General features: G+C 35.8%; 1 protein-coding gene across 3 annotated transcripts in view; it reads right to left on the reverse strand.

Annotated features, from left to right (window-relative positions):
* Window positions 1-1,334: 1,334 nt before the first annotated feature.
* DCUN1D4 (defective in cullin neddylation 1 domain containing 4) overlaps window positions 1,335-15,170 on the reverse strand; it is a 38,179-nt gene continuing 24,343 nt past the window's right edge. For all 3 annotated transcript variants that reach the window (XM_058023847.1, XM_058023846.1, XM_058023848.1), the window contains 7 exons: window positions 12,213-12,307; window positions 9,836-9,906; window positions 8,194-8,285; window positions 7,192-7,300; window positions 2,793-2,897; window positions 2,245-2,347; window positions 1,335-2,134 (listed from right to left, as the gene is read on the reverse strand). In XM_058023847.1, the coding sequence (XP_057879830.1) occupies window positions 2,079-2,134; window positions 2,245-2,347; window positions 2,793-2,897; window positions 7,192-7,300; window positions 8,194-8,285; window positions 9,836-9,906; window positions 12,213-12,307 (631 nt within the window). In that variant the 3' untranslated portion in view covers window positions 1,335-2,078. The remainder of the gene's footprint in view (window positions 2,135-2,244; window positions 2,348-2,792; window positions 2,898-7,191; window positions 7,301-8,193; window positions 8,286-9,835; window positions 9,907-12,212; window positions 12,308-15,170) is intronic.

The raw sequence follows: 15,170 nt of genomic DNA on the forward strand, positions 1-15,170 counted from the left end.
ATACTATTGTAATGTACACATTTATATCAGAAGTCTTAATAAAAGGTGTGTATTCTTAGGAGGCTTATTGTAAACATTAAATACCACACTCCACTCAATGTCTTGTGCAAACTGGCATCAAACATGGAATTAAGGTTATGTGCATTAGTACATGAGAAAGCACTGACTGTGTATGTTTTACCACTACTAACTTTAAATTAAAAAAAAAATTTAAAAATTTGGAAATCCAAATGTAGCTATTTCACAGGAAAGGTAGTATTTTCTTCTTAACATCATGAAATTCTAGGTTTTGTATATGCATGTATATTTACATATATAGAAATATACACAAACAGACACACAGTTTTTGTCTTTGGCAGCTGAGCTTGAAAAACAAAAACCAAGAAGAACAACAAACAGATCTGAACACAAATGATCACCTGTACCATGACAATTACAACCTCCTGGCCCAGGACAGCAAACTAACCTGCTTTTGCTAAACTAAACTTAATCCTGAAAGGAGTCAAGTCAATGGCAGTTGTTCCTCACTTGATGGCAAGGACAGAACCTTCAACACAGAAGAGAATTTCACTTTCAACTAAAAATGCTTTCCTCCTGTTCCCCTGGATGGCATTCTAGGGAAATAACGAAACTGCCAACACCTTGTAAAATATTTCTACAGAAAAGTAATGTTATTTGTTGTTCCAAAACACCCACTGGCCCTTTGCTGTTAAATGCTCCATGAATGAATAACATTTTAATAAATCCTTAGGGATAAAAGTTTAATAGCACCTGATACTTTAAGGACCTATTTAGAAATATCAGCAATGACATTAATGAAGAAGGGTAAGGCAAAGACAACATGACAAAATTACAGAACTTAAACGTTATTCCATTCACTCATTTTTTCCCAAAATAATCACTAGAACCATCCCATACAGACAGAGATGAGTGAAATAGGCAGTGGTCCCTACTAAAAAGTACTGTTACTTAATGCTGGTGTCTTACATACCCATTGCCTGCAATGGACATTCTGCCAGGAAACTTTAATCCCCAACAGGAAAGAAAAAGCAATACTTTGACTATTCAACATCCTATTCTTTCCAATATCATATTTTAAGTACTTAGAAACACGAAGCTGGAGGCCCTTGGAAAGACTAGTGTTACAAACAACATAATCCCCAAAACCTTTGTCATGTCTGTGCTAGGGGTGACCATACTTCATTCCCCAAACCACTTACTTCAGCTAGCACTTCCAATGTCATTGAGTGACTAGATCACAACATAGACCAAACACTCTTGGTACACCAAAAATTAAAAGGAGTATGCCAAAGGCAATTTACAAAAGTCTAACACCCATTTTTAAAAGGTACTTTAATTTGTTCTTTTGCACCTGTAACAACTACTGCAGTTTTAACATTAAAAAGTCAGTACTTTTTTCTTCAAATGGAAATCATCTGTGCATGTACAGCTATTACAGTGTTTAAATATTTATATGTATATATATATTTTTAAGACACCAATATTTCATTCCTATAAAGCATTAAGTCAGGTTTGGCAAATTCTGGTGAAGGAAATCACAGCATGTCTTCTCTTCTCAGAAACTGGCATCTCAAATAGTAACATTGAAACCGTAAATAGTTCTTCACATAACTATGTCCAGAAAGACTGAAATGCTACATTTGAGACCAAAAGAAAAACAAAATAACTAAAGTTTCAACAGACGTGTAAGTGATGATTAGAAATATGCCACAAAATTATTTTTACAATACATTTCTGCAGAAATAATTCCTAGGTGAAGCCTTTTTTTATACACATATACAAAATTTAGACAGCAATATACACATAATCACAGTGAAGACTCTGGCAAGTTCACCAATTTGTAGTGTAAATACAAAATGCAAAGCAGCCTTCAAAGAGAACAATGCTAAACAGCAAGCATAGCTAGCTTGTTAAATAGCAAACATCAAAAGTTCCTTGCCAAAGGGATGCAGTGCAAGAAAAGCAGCATGCACTTTGATACAAATAGCAGTTTATGGCTAATGGTTGACATAACTGTGGGAACAGTGACTCTTGAGTGGCTGTGCATAGTTAAACTCCTATGTCATCTGTTTTCCTTTATACCACTCCACAAACTCATCCAACAACACTGGCCCTGTGGAGAGATCAAAGAACTGTATTTTACAAAATTTTGTAAAAGAACAATGATTGATTAGGCTCAGAGAAATAAATTATTTTAGAAAATCAACAAATGGTAGTACTTACAGGCTCCATCTTCATCATAGTTACTGAGGTCAAGGTTAATTGTTCTGCTGAATTCAAGAACGTTACACCATTGGTCCTTATTGATAACTTTGTATTTTGATTGCTGCTTGAGGCAAGAAACAGAAATTACTGAAATGTATTTTCAACTGTCTCAAACTCAAGATTTTCATACAGAAAATTTCAACTTTTTGGTGCCTTATTGTTTTAATTTGTATGCCATCAAAAATAAAAAGGATTAAACCAGCAAGTATTGAAACTAGTGTTGAATCATGCTTCTGATTAAGTCATCTTTTAGAGGGCAAACATACTGCAATAAAGTTCAAAAGCAAATAAATAACATTCTATAGTTTGTTCTGCATTACACAAATCTTAACAGCATAGAATTTTAGGAAAAAGGAAGAAAGGAAAGATAACCAGCTGTATGTGCTGCTTTGGTGGTTACAATGTCCTAAATCAGAACACAGCATTCTTAGCTGTTCATTCTACCTCGAGTTAAAAGTATCAAAGACAGATTAAAAGCCCCCACAATTCTGTTTCCAATTCCATACCTCTAGAAACTGATGAAACACTGGAAAAAGGGACCATGCTTTTCCTAAAAGAAGGCCCAACATACACTTGGCAGTATTGATATCTAGGCTGCGCTGGTCCTTTTCCTGCATGAAAACATCAAAAAGGAAAACAGCATGAATTCCAGATTTTTCACTTCCCTCACAGCTCACCCATGGACAAAATAAATTACCAAATAAATAATATACAACAGTATCTAACAGTGTTTTTTTAATAATATACAACATGCCAGTAAAATTTCCTTCCTTATAGGTAATGGTTTGTTATATGGAGATGTTGCTTTTTATAGACGTTCCCAATAAAAACAGCACCGTTACGGCAGATGAGGCATGAGGTTATTTCTGACTGCAGACCTCCCTAGCCAGCAATGGCCATCACATCCCCACACCTCTCAGAATAGCAGTGCTGTCCCACTTCCCACCCTATCATTACAACTATGTGAGCTGTCAATAGACACTCAGTGCTAATTGACACCTCCTTCCCTACCCGAGAGTGAGCCAAAGGAGGATCTTTGCTCTGTTTTTCTAACTGATTACATGGAATTCAGATTAAATTATCAAATGAGCAGACAGAACATAGTACATTAGCACATTGAGACTCCCCTCTGGATTGTCCAGTTTTAGTTCAATGTAACAACAACATATTTAAGCTTAAGGGCTGTTTTTTTTTTTTGTTTCTGCTAAGTAAGAGCAGCAACATATGTACCCAGCAGGTTTGTTAATCAGTGGTAAATATTTAGTAACATAACTTCTGCACATCTCAAAGTAACATGTATGTGTATGATTCCATTTTGTTAAGTAGTTTATTCACCTACATTTGTTATCACAAAATTAAACCACTTTTGCTGAGAGATAAGACACAACCCCCCACACTTTTATGCCTTCGTTTTAACACTGAGCTACAAATTCACAAGTTAATGAAATCACAAAAAATATATTTCCGTATTAGCTAACATAGACTTGTTCTGTGTATCTACTCATGACAGCAGAGTGCAAAGGCTAAATTAAGAGGCATCACAGAATCATAGAATGGGTAAGAGACCACAGTGGCTCATCAGGTCCAGCTCCCCTGCTCAAGCAGGGTCACCCTAGAGCACACAGCACAGTGGTTCTTGACTATCCCCTGAGAGGGAGACTCCGCAGCCTCTCTGGGCCGTCTGTTTCAGTGTGTGGTCACCTGCACAGCAAAACAGTTCTCCCCCATATTCAGATGGAACTTCCTGTGCATCACTTTCTGCTCACAGCCTCTTGTCCTATTGCTTGGCAGCACTGAAAAAAGCCTGGATCCATTCTCGGACACCCTGCCTGCAGATACTGATAGACACTGCTAAGTTCCCATCCTTTAACCAACCTCATTGCCCTCCACTGGACCTGCTCCAGGAGCTCCATGTCTCTGCTGTCCTGAGGAGCCCAGAGCTGGGCACAGCACTCCTGGTGTGGCCTCACCAGGGCTGAGTAGAGGGGCAGGATCACCTCCCTCAGCCTGCTGGCAATGTCCTTCCTAATGCCCCCCAGGACACCACTGGCTTTCCTGGCCACCAGAACACACTGCTGACTCATGGACAGTTTGTTGTCCACCAGGACATATCCCACACAGGGGTATCTGGATGTAGGGACTGTCTAACAGATCATTGCAAGACAGCTAGCTGCCCACCACAAGGGGAACTGTGCCCTACATTTCACCTGCAAAAATGCACTGGTATGTATTACAGAACATGCATCTTTATTTAAAAAAAAAGCAAGCTCAAATCATAACCGAATTCTTCTATCACACAGGAAGGAACTGGCAGAGCAAGATCCCAGTTCTCAGTCAAAAAGTGAATGCCCTAGTTACAAGGTTATGTTCATTTCATACTAAATGCTCCTCAGTTCTAAAATTGTATAGACAGAATTTAATGCAGATTTGTTTTGAAAGTAAAGTGGGGAAACTAGCAATTCTGAAAACATGAGAAACTGTTTTGCATTCTGGGCACTAAATCCAAGAGGGATTTAGGGAAAAAAAAAGTAAATTCCATGATGAACAACTTTATTGCTAATTTTCAATTAGCAATAAAGAAGAAAAAGAAACCTGCAAAGGCATTTTTGTACTTGTATGATATAAATCTTTCACTTATTTCCAACCTCAAAAAGTTCTAAAAACTAATCCTCTTTCCAAAGCCCATCTACACTTCTGTCACAAACACCTTTAAAGCAGAAACAATACTGCTGTCAGAATACATTTTATTTAACCTACTGTTCATACTCTGAATTCTACCCACACACTCAAGTATTAATGAAATCAGGCTCTATTGCCTTCACTTTGGCCACACTGGTTTTTCATGCCTTATATTGTTACATTTCTACATTCTCTCTCTCAGACAACTGATCAGAACAAATTGTTCAGATAAGCCCTTTCTACCCACCTCCAACTGCCTAATGGCACATTTGCCATGACAGATGATGCAATTGCATTCTTAGCTTACATTCTAAACACATTCCTTGGATACAGTTAAAGGAATTTATTTAAAAACTTTATTTTATCTGAGTATTTGTTTTACACTAATGATAGACACTCTTCCTGAGATTTTTTTCCCCTAATATTTCACATTACAGATCAATTTAGGCCATGCAATAGATGCATGTGTATGCTCTAAAACTTGGCAATAACAAGGGCAAACATGGATTGAGGAATGTTATTTGTGCTTAATATCAACATATGGTGTTATAAATTATTTCCCCAAATCTATGCTGACTTAAATCACACATGCCATATGAAACCTTGATGACACATCTTTATTCACAAACTAACTTCAAATGCCAAATCAACAGACTCTTTAAAAACCTTTCCTCTAATAACTTAGGAAGTTTAGACAAGTGGCTTTTTGCCATAGAGTACTCCCTTGAAAGAATTATCCTTAGGACAGAAATTATACAATCAGCTTTTTTCTATCAATCACTTCAGTGACCCTGAAAAAAGTTATGCCCAATTTAATCTGCCACCTATAACTATACCTGCCTTTGTTCTTTTCTATTCTCACTGGATGCCATTCTCCTATAGACTTTCCCCAATCTGTAGTATGAGAAGTTCAATAATCATATTAGCCAAATATTCCCCAGTTTATACGTCGTTGACTTCAAGTTCTATAATCTGCAGGGGCTTTTTGTCACAAATGAAGTCACAGCACCTGTGTCTCAATGTTTAAATTTTTTGAGACCACTGTTTGTCATACCAGTTTGGTACCTCTTGAAAAGAACACACACACTATCCACCTTTTAAGTATCTGCACTTACTTCTGACAGGCCATCAGCTGGCACAGATTTGCTCTCTATCCCAAATATTTCATCAGTATCTTGAACTTCTTAGGCAATGCTTTTGCATTTCACATTCCGCAAAAACTAGCAGAATAAAGCTTCATACAGCAAAGGAGGAATTAAGAGGTTGATGTAGCTTTTCTTTTCCTCACATACTAACTAATCCCATGCATTTTTTTCTATTCAACTGCAAGTTTCCTTGTTTAAAAGTGAACTACCACAAATCCGAATGCTGAGATGCAGAAAGCACTGAGGTACCAAAAATCTGAGTTGCTAATGAGATACTATCAGAACTGCTATCAGTTCAACTTCTCCTCATTTTTCTCATGCTACTTTTTCGGTGCAAGTTTTCTTAGTATTTTTAGTTTTCTTGCACTGAAATCTGAGGTTCAGTTTTACCTCTTTATGTTAAGTCTTCTGTACACTCCATCACATTAGCAAAAGGGATGTCCAAATTCTATTCCAAAATGTTATTTCAGAAAATAAAGTTCTCTTATTACTCCTTCTAAGTATGAACATTCTTATGCATATTGGTTCCATTACAAAATTTCATCAAAGCATGTTTTATAGCATGAAGACTAATATCAGGGTATTCTTTAATGAATACTGAAAACATCATTAAAGCCATTCCAACAATCTTCTGAATCAGTATTTATATCATATCCAGCTTTTATCATGTCATCCATTTTTACCTATTGAAATATGTGAAGTGTCTTCCTGTTTTATATATGTTTAGGCTCACAAAATTCAGAGTAAGAAAAACCACAGTAAATTATAAAGTCAGAGGAACTGAGTGATAAAGCTCTAATATATAACAGAACAGGGCCTAATTCATTTCCCTGAAGTCATAAAATAGCTTGAAGCAGAGACGTAATTAATACATGCCACTAAACCACTAAGCATTACACATTCCATGTACTTTTCTTTTCCAGTTTTGACATTTTGCATATACTGTTTCAGAACACAAATTGCTCCATTTGTTCAAAGCCATCTTGAGTGGTACCTTCAGAGAAACAAACTTAGAAGTACACATTCTTTCAATTATTATTTATGACAGTAAAGCTTGTAATTTCAAATGCACAGTACTTACCCGTGCAAAGTCAAAGGCATATCTATAAATAAGTTTAAAATTGGTAGGCTCATTTAATAAAGATCTCAAGTAATCCAGAGAATTTCTCAATTTTTCTGTAGTATCACACCTACAAAACAAGCACCAAGTGAGTTTAGAGTCTGCATTCTTACTGAGATGTCTGATGTTCTAGGAAAGAATCTCTAACAAGTATGTCCATTAACCTGTTCAAAACACATCACTCTGTACAGACACAAGTGTTTGAGTATGTCTGCATAAAATGCCTTATTAAACCTGTAGTGTAAAACAAATTTAGATGAAGTAGCCAAGTCTTACACTGGGACTGACTGGCTTTGTAAAAAATGCACTCTCCAACAGATAAAGCTAAGAGCTTGTCCATGCATGGCAAACAAGCATCAAATCAAAGCAGTGAAAAATACTTCTAAAGTCTTGCTGAAACTATAGAACTTCCTACACAGTTTTAGTAATTCTCTTCTGGAAGGTAAGTCAAAACAGTTCATTCTTTCTCCAGCTCTCTGTGAAACATGATTATTCGACTTTATTTATGTTAATTTTGCCATAAAATTAGGCTCTTAACTGGAGAAAGCAACTCTTCGAGCAATGCAGAATTACAGAAAGGGTTGGTATTATTTAGTGTTTTACATCACTCTAACAACATATCAATATCTAAAAGATAGATGCAATCCAGCAACAAAGATTGTTGGTGTCCTTGGGGACAGAAAGAGTGTCAAACCTCCTAACATTTCTCTTTTATTGAGACTGCAGATATTTTAACCCAAATATATTTAAATGTGCTACATCAGGTTTCAAGTTGTCTCTAAGTGACCGTATTATCATAAATCAGGCCAAAAATTTGTCACTTCTACTCCATGGCAGAGTTCTTTGCTTTAGGTGTTGAGTGAAAACACTAAAGTGTGTTTTTTCTGAAAAGCTGTGTTTACTATAACAAATATAGTAACTATAGAGAACTAAGCAACTATAGAGAATTTTCCAGACACTTACTGTAGTGATGTCATTCCTTTTAACCATTCTTGTAATGTAAAGTAGCCCATGTTTTGTGCATCCAACTTCCATGCTAGCACAAGCATAACTACCTGTTTTAAAGAGAAAAAAATGGAGACTGAGAATTTAACAAAAAGACCCATGTGTTTTATAAATAACCACTGTTTAGCAGGATACCAATGCTTTTACTTATATAAGTGGAAAGTTCAGAACTTTGCTACACTATTTTAGAAGTTTAAAAAACCCTGTAAGTGACAAACCTGTACACAATCCAAATGAAGAGAAGGGAATAGTACAAATACATGGAGTGAACATCTACCCAAGTTATCAGTCATCTCATAAGCAATACAGTGGGGAGAAGATGAGTTGGTGTGAAAGCTGCAGAAAAGATTTCCCAAAGTAACTACAAAATTTCAGTATCAGTTTGATAAGCTATACCTGACATTTGTTAAACCTTCATCTCAATGAGCATCATCTGCAATCCATGGAATCAACTATTTGAAAGCTAATAATGATCCCACAATTCAAGCAGATAAGTAAATCTAGATGAACTAACAGTAATACACATAAAAACACAGGCTGATACATAATAACTCAGTTCTGCCCAAAAGAAAAGAGTCTTTTTTACATCTCACACAGAAGGCCAAAGCAAAAAAGAATTTAGATAAAGCAATACCAGAAGATTATTATAATTTTATTTATCAACTTAAGAAACCACCTTTGACAAATATGTGAAAGAAAAACTTGCAGGATAACTGACCCTACCAACCTGGAAAAAAAATAATCAAGTTATTTAAATTTGCAACTCAGCCATTAACTAGCTATGGTTAGGGCAACCCTATACAGCTTATAATGCAAAATCAGAATATCTGCTCATACCTCCAAATATCTACCTAAATCACAACATTTATTATTATCCTAAACTCTGAAATTAGCAAATTACATCTGATTTTCCAGTACATCTTTCAAAGCCACAAATCTCATTTACTTATATGAAGCTCCATGAATTCTGCAAAAGACAGGACTTACAAAATGCATTTAAAGAACAAAAATTAGGCACTAGGAAAAAGCCTGTAAAATGCTCATATTTTTTTTTTTAGATTTTATTTATTTATATATATATATATATATATAACTATACACACCTTCCATACAGAATAAGTACCTGTAAATGTATTTATATTCCTTATTTGTTTTTTTGAAACGGTGTAATGGTAGTGCCACTACTGCCCATAATATTTGAGATCTATTTCTGTCCTAGAAAACCCAAAGGAAACACTATTTGTTTGTTAGCTGATATATTAAATCTTGAATGTTATCTCATTTTTTCAGAGAAGACAATCATCAGTAATTTTTTTTTTAAGATCTCTCTTTTTATGAAGAGCCTGAAGGTTGGTGGTCTTAAAGAGAAAGAAGGGGGGGCAATGAAGACAAATTGAGGTTTTACAGGTTGACAGTCTGGGGTTTAACATAATGGCAAGTTGTTTCCAAATGTGTTTCAAAACCTCAATGGTTTATATATCTTGATTTTTTTTTAAACTCTCAAGATTTTTTTAATTCTTGGTGGAAACACAAAAACTGTAAGACTAGCTCATGTACACTACAGCAGATGAGGCAATTTTAAAACAGATTCTGAACTTACATTTTCTGGTTCAACTCCAATGTCTTCGCAAAATTTCTCCATACCTTCTGGCCCTACAATGTCATCTGTGCCTGCAAACAAAATATATTTTACTTATCTCTAAAAATTAAAATGGCCTGTCCTTTACAGCGCAAAAGAAGTGCAATCACATAGCGCAACCTAACTTTGATACCGTTTGTTTGTTTTGGCACTAAATAAATATTTCCACACTTACTATCAGACTTGGATACACTTAAATCTTTATCTCACCTTTGAAAACAGAGAAACCGTAAAACAACTTTTCATCCCTGCCAATCTTTCAACTCATTTACTGAGATAATCTTGAAAGTGTAAATTAGTAAAATTTTTTCCATAATGCACTCAAGACTAACAGAACACCCAGATAATATTACCAAATTAAATGAGAGGACGATGGCTAGTGAAACTCATGCCCTGGCTGGAATCTCTACTTTTTCATAAGCTCAAATCACATACAAACATGATGTACAGCTATACAGGATACAAGGCATTATCACTCCCAGAACCTCATTCCACACTGTCTCATATATTATCTTTATATAATGTTATCCTGCTTATTCATCATATTGCTACACCATGGTCACACATCATCTGTCTGACAGTAAATGCAGCAGGAAGGAAATAATGAATTACAGTTATTTATTTGCCTACTTAAAAGGAAAAAAAAGATTCAAAACACAAATGCTATTAAAATGCACCACTAATAAAACATGGTCTTAAATCAAGATATTTACAACTTCTATAATACTCTGAAAAAATTATACAGACATTAAGAATTGTACTGTGCAATTCTACACTTTAAGTATTTGAACTATTTTGTTAGAATTATTTGACTCATATTTAAAAGGGCTCATTTGAAAAAAAATACATGCTGAAATGCCTACTTTCCTCCAATATAAAGAGCACATGTGCAAGAAAAACAGGATTTATAAAGGGAAGATCAATCTGTATTTTATTATTAGGTGATCTATTCTAGAAATAACAAGCTTTAATTATGTCTTTTCCCATCATCTCATAACAGCCTCTCAGTTCTCAGAGTGTACACAACAGCCTTTAAAAAGACTCATTCTGCTATGCAAAAACACACCAAGGGAGGAAAAAAACCCCAAATGCAGTGTCAACTGTCTGCATAGATAAAGCAGACTTATGAAGCAAGAACACAAGAGATTATTCCTTGAAAATTCAATTTTTAGAATGTTACTCAATACTGTAAACAGAATCGTACTCTCCACTTTTCTGTGTTTTATCTTGGTGTGTGCATCCAGTGGAAACCCCAAAGTTCTTTCACAAACAGCCTTCCTTTCATCCTTTTTTTCCATGAAAGTCTTGACAAAAATGAGTCATGCCTGTTGCTAGAGTAAAAAAATAAATCAAGCTGGTCAGAAAGGCAGACAATCTAACAGGTTAGATTTGGCTTGAATTTGTCTGAATCTCCTCTCACAGACTGCCACAGACACTTTGAGATCTCACTTGTTTAATTTCATTTATATAATTTTATTAGGAGAAAAAAGTTTTATTACATGAAATTAAGTCACTCTTCATTATGTTTAAAAAGCAGACAAAACAGAACAAGTTAGACATGTTATTCAAGACATCGCCAGAAAACTGTAAGATGACACAAAATATATATTTAATTTCTTTTTGGTCTTTACAGTCATGAGATCATTTTCCCCCATACATCAAATTCTTCCTTTCAGAAAACATTTGCAGGAAAACAAATACAACAACCAACTTCACTAATAAAGGATCATCTGTGACCACAGACCATAATTAACTTTCCTAGAAGTAATGCCTGAAGAAAGTTCTCATACATAAGGGCAAGAATAAATAATACAGGCTACCTTCCCTATACCTTGTGATGCAAAACTATCTGATAAAACTAGTCCAGGGTATTTGAATTCATTTACTTCTTTGCTTGAAACCTCAAGCACCAGATTCAGCAGGAGCAAAGCTAGCATTACTACCTCCCCTCACCCTTTGGGTTTTTAATTAAAGACACACCACTTCTGAGGCTAATTCTGTACTATACAGCACTAACATGGCAGATGACAGAGAGGTAACAACATTTTCAACAGAAGTACAGCTTTAACTGTAGATTTGAATAATAATGTATAATGTTCCAAAATATTCCAAATTACACACCTTCTGTATTCTTTTCATAGGATATAGACAAAGACAAAACTGAACCTTGAACTCTTCAACTCTTCAACCTCACATCCCACAGGATAAAGGGAAGTTTCTCTAAGACTTCTACAAAACATATTTTATATTCCATCTTTTGAAAGCTCAGTTAATGCAATTTTCATATTCCAATATAAATTTAATTGTTACTGGTAGGAAATTTGCATTTCACACTTACCTGCATATTCATAGAACCATTCTAAGCATCTCTTACTTGAAAAGACTTCTTCTTCCTCTGCTTTTATTCTAGTGGAATCGTATTTTCTATACATACTTAGAAAAAAAGAAAGAGAAACAAGTAATTAATTAATCAACATTTTTAAAAAGCGATCGTTTAGTCAACAGCCACTCTTAACAGAAACATTATTCCTTTCAGTTTACTCAACATCTGTCCTCATATCCAGTCATTTGGAACACTGCTTAAGAATCAATGACACTAAATACTTGGTTAGCTCACTCTGTCATATTTCCACTGATTTATAATCATTACCCATGTAAAGACCTTCCCCTAAAATGAATATAGGTCAGTTCAAATTCAACCCCAAACTGTTCTGTAAAAGTTCACAGTAAGGCCTTGCCTTACACCACCAGTCACCACAGACAGCTGATGGGCTGCAATCCAGCTCTGGATCCATGGCCAGAGTAACTCTGTGTCACAGTCAACACAGGTCCTACCTCTAGGTGCACTTTGAATTATTAACTAAAGAAAACTGCAAACACTCTTTCTGCTGCCTCAAAAAGATTCTACAAAGGGCATAAAGGCGAAAAGAGACAAGACCTACACTTATATTATTCTAAAGCCAGTAAGATGGTTACATGAAAGAATCACAGAAAAAAAAGGTTGAACGTCCCCATAGACAATACCTCAAGGGATGTCATTCATCATGGAATACAGAACCATCTGAAAAGCTGGCCCCTTCCCCTAGAGACTACCAGCAGGGTAATGCTCTTCTCCTTCAACAAGAAGTGTAAGGAACTTTAACTACACTAAGGAAACAAATTTAGTATCTGAAACACCTAAAGCACAGAGAACATGACAGAATGGGAAGGGTCACTCCCTCAGTTAGACCTTCTGAAACAGGCACAATATCATTTGTGCCTGCTAGAGGAAAGAGACTCAGCAGTCCAAGTAGTTATCCACTGCTGCATTCGCATTCTCTGATCCATTTCCACCACTCTTCAGAGCATGGGCTCAAAGGCTGAAAAGAGCAACAAATAAATGGTTTAGTCTAGAGGAGCTAGCCAAGAACACTCTGTAAGTGTTCCAAACATGCAGAGTTTCCTCTTACAATGTCAAATCCTGATGGGGGAAGACAATGAAGTGGCTAACCGGTTCAAGGAGAATTTTGAAGCCATTTGAATAATGAAATTAATTTGGAGCTGACTTCATCACTGTTTCGTCCTTCTAGAAAGACATGTAAAAGACACCTAGATTTAGGAGCTTAGAAGACACTGATCTCACTATCCTCCACCTAGCTCAGCTATCAGCTGTGAGGAAGTGCACCTAGAATTTAACAGCACACAGATCATTCTGACAGGAATTCAAAGAAATATTTCATGTTTACTGTCATAGTTCCCTAAAAGCAGCTAACCTCTAGAAAAGTAATACTAGTCAGAACAAAATGATAAATTGCTAATTGGAAGAAAAATAAAAATGAGGCTCTTAAGAAATTTCTTATGAAAAATTGACACTGTACTGAAACACACCAATCTACAACAAACTGGAACACTGCATAGAAATGTCAGCCATATGTGTTCCAAACACATTCATATACTCACAATTTTAGGTTTGGGGTTTTTTTATTTTGAAAACACTCTTTTCCTATTTGAATTATCTATTTTGCATAAGCTTTACTGAAGCTGCAAAGGAAAAGGCTGACAGCATCGCTCAGTAAGAGCTAATCCAGAAGGTATAAGACTGAGTTGGAATAATTTTTTTTAAATAGGTCTGATAACATTTTTACATTTGCAAAATGAACCGTGATTATGAAAGACCTATCCAATAATTTTTAGAGTACTCTGAATTCAGAGCAATCAAGACAAAGAAAGGAGGCATTCTGCCACTTTGGCAAAAGTCTTAATTATTCAGTATCCCCTTTTTTGTCACAAACAAACGTGACAAACACCAAGTAGAATACAAGTTGGAAACTGTAGCGGGAGCTAGTCAACATTTTTATTCTATTCTCTTTATTCAAGAAGTCTGTAAAAGTACTGCTGGGATTGAAGACATGGCAAAGCTAACAAGGTTCACAAAGAAAGTTATTTATCACAAGACTCAATGCTTTTTCTTACAAAGGGATGATAACCAATTGTCTTGCCCTGCTTGTTCATGTAAATCATCCACACGTTAAGCTGTCAGTATGCAAACAGTGCATTTAAGAAGGAACTCTCAAAAAACAGACTTATTGACAGAGCTGTAAGTCATTCAGGTATTTTGCAAAAAAAGGTATCCTGCATCTACAAATGGCAGAGCTAGATACTGCAGCCTGAAACAAGACATCGGTGCCAGCAGCATGGATAACAGGAATGGTGAGCAAGAACAGAAAAAAACAGCCCTTTTTATACATTCTCTGCATCTGCACATAGCAGAAGAATTTCAGACAACTGATATGAGATTGAAAGTCAGTTGTCTTAAGGGCTAAGGTCACAGTTCAGGAACTGCAGGAAACAGCAATAATAAATTAAGTCCATGTGCCCAACATACGGCCAAGTAACTCCAAGGAAAATGGTCTTGCCTCAAACTTAAGATGGTTCAAAAAGCTCAATACCTGACCACTGGAGTTTGATTTTTGAGAAACCAGAACTGACTACAGATATTCCAGCTTGTGCCAGTTGACAAGTTCAGAAAATAAAGTCAGAAGGGATATAATCTTGAAATATTATCCCAATTTCTGCTATAAGCTAATTAGTCAGACATGCATTAACAGTGCAGATTACCCTGTATCACATTTATAATGAAAACAGACTATGCACAGCCAGAATTAGTGATCTCATGTATAAAGACAAACCCTTTTCTTTCTCTGCTTACTCCAAACATTAAATGAGTGTCTCCCCCCAAGCCTAGCCAAGCCAGCTATTCCTACTAGCAAGAGACTCCTAATCTCTGAAGTGTCTAGGGAAAAGATGAGTGGGGAGA

The sequence above is a fragment of the Melospiza georgiana genome, chromosome 5, assembly GCF_028018845.1.
Source record: "Melospiza georgiana isolate bMelGeo1 chromosome 5, bMelGeo1.pri, whole genome shotgun sequence".
Classification (NCBI taxonomy): Eukaryota; Metazoa; Chordata; class Aves; order Passeriformes; family Passerellidae; genus Melospiza; species Melospiza georgiana.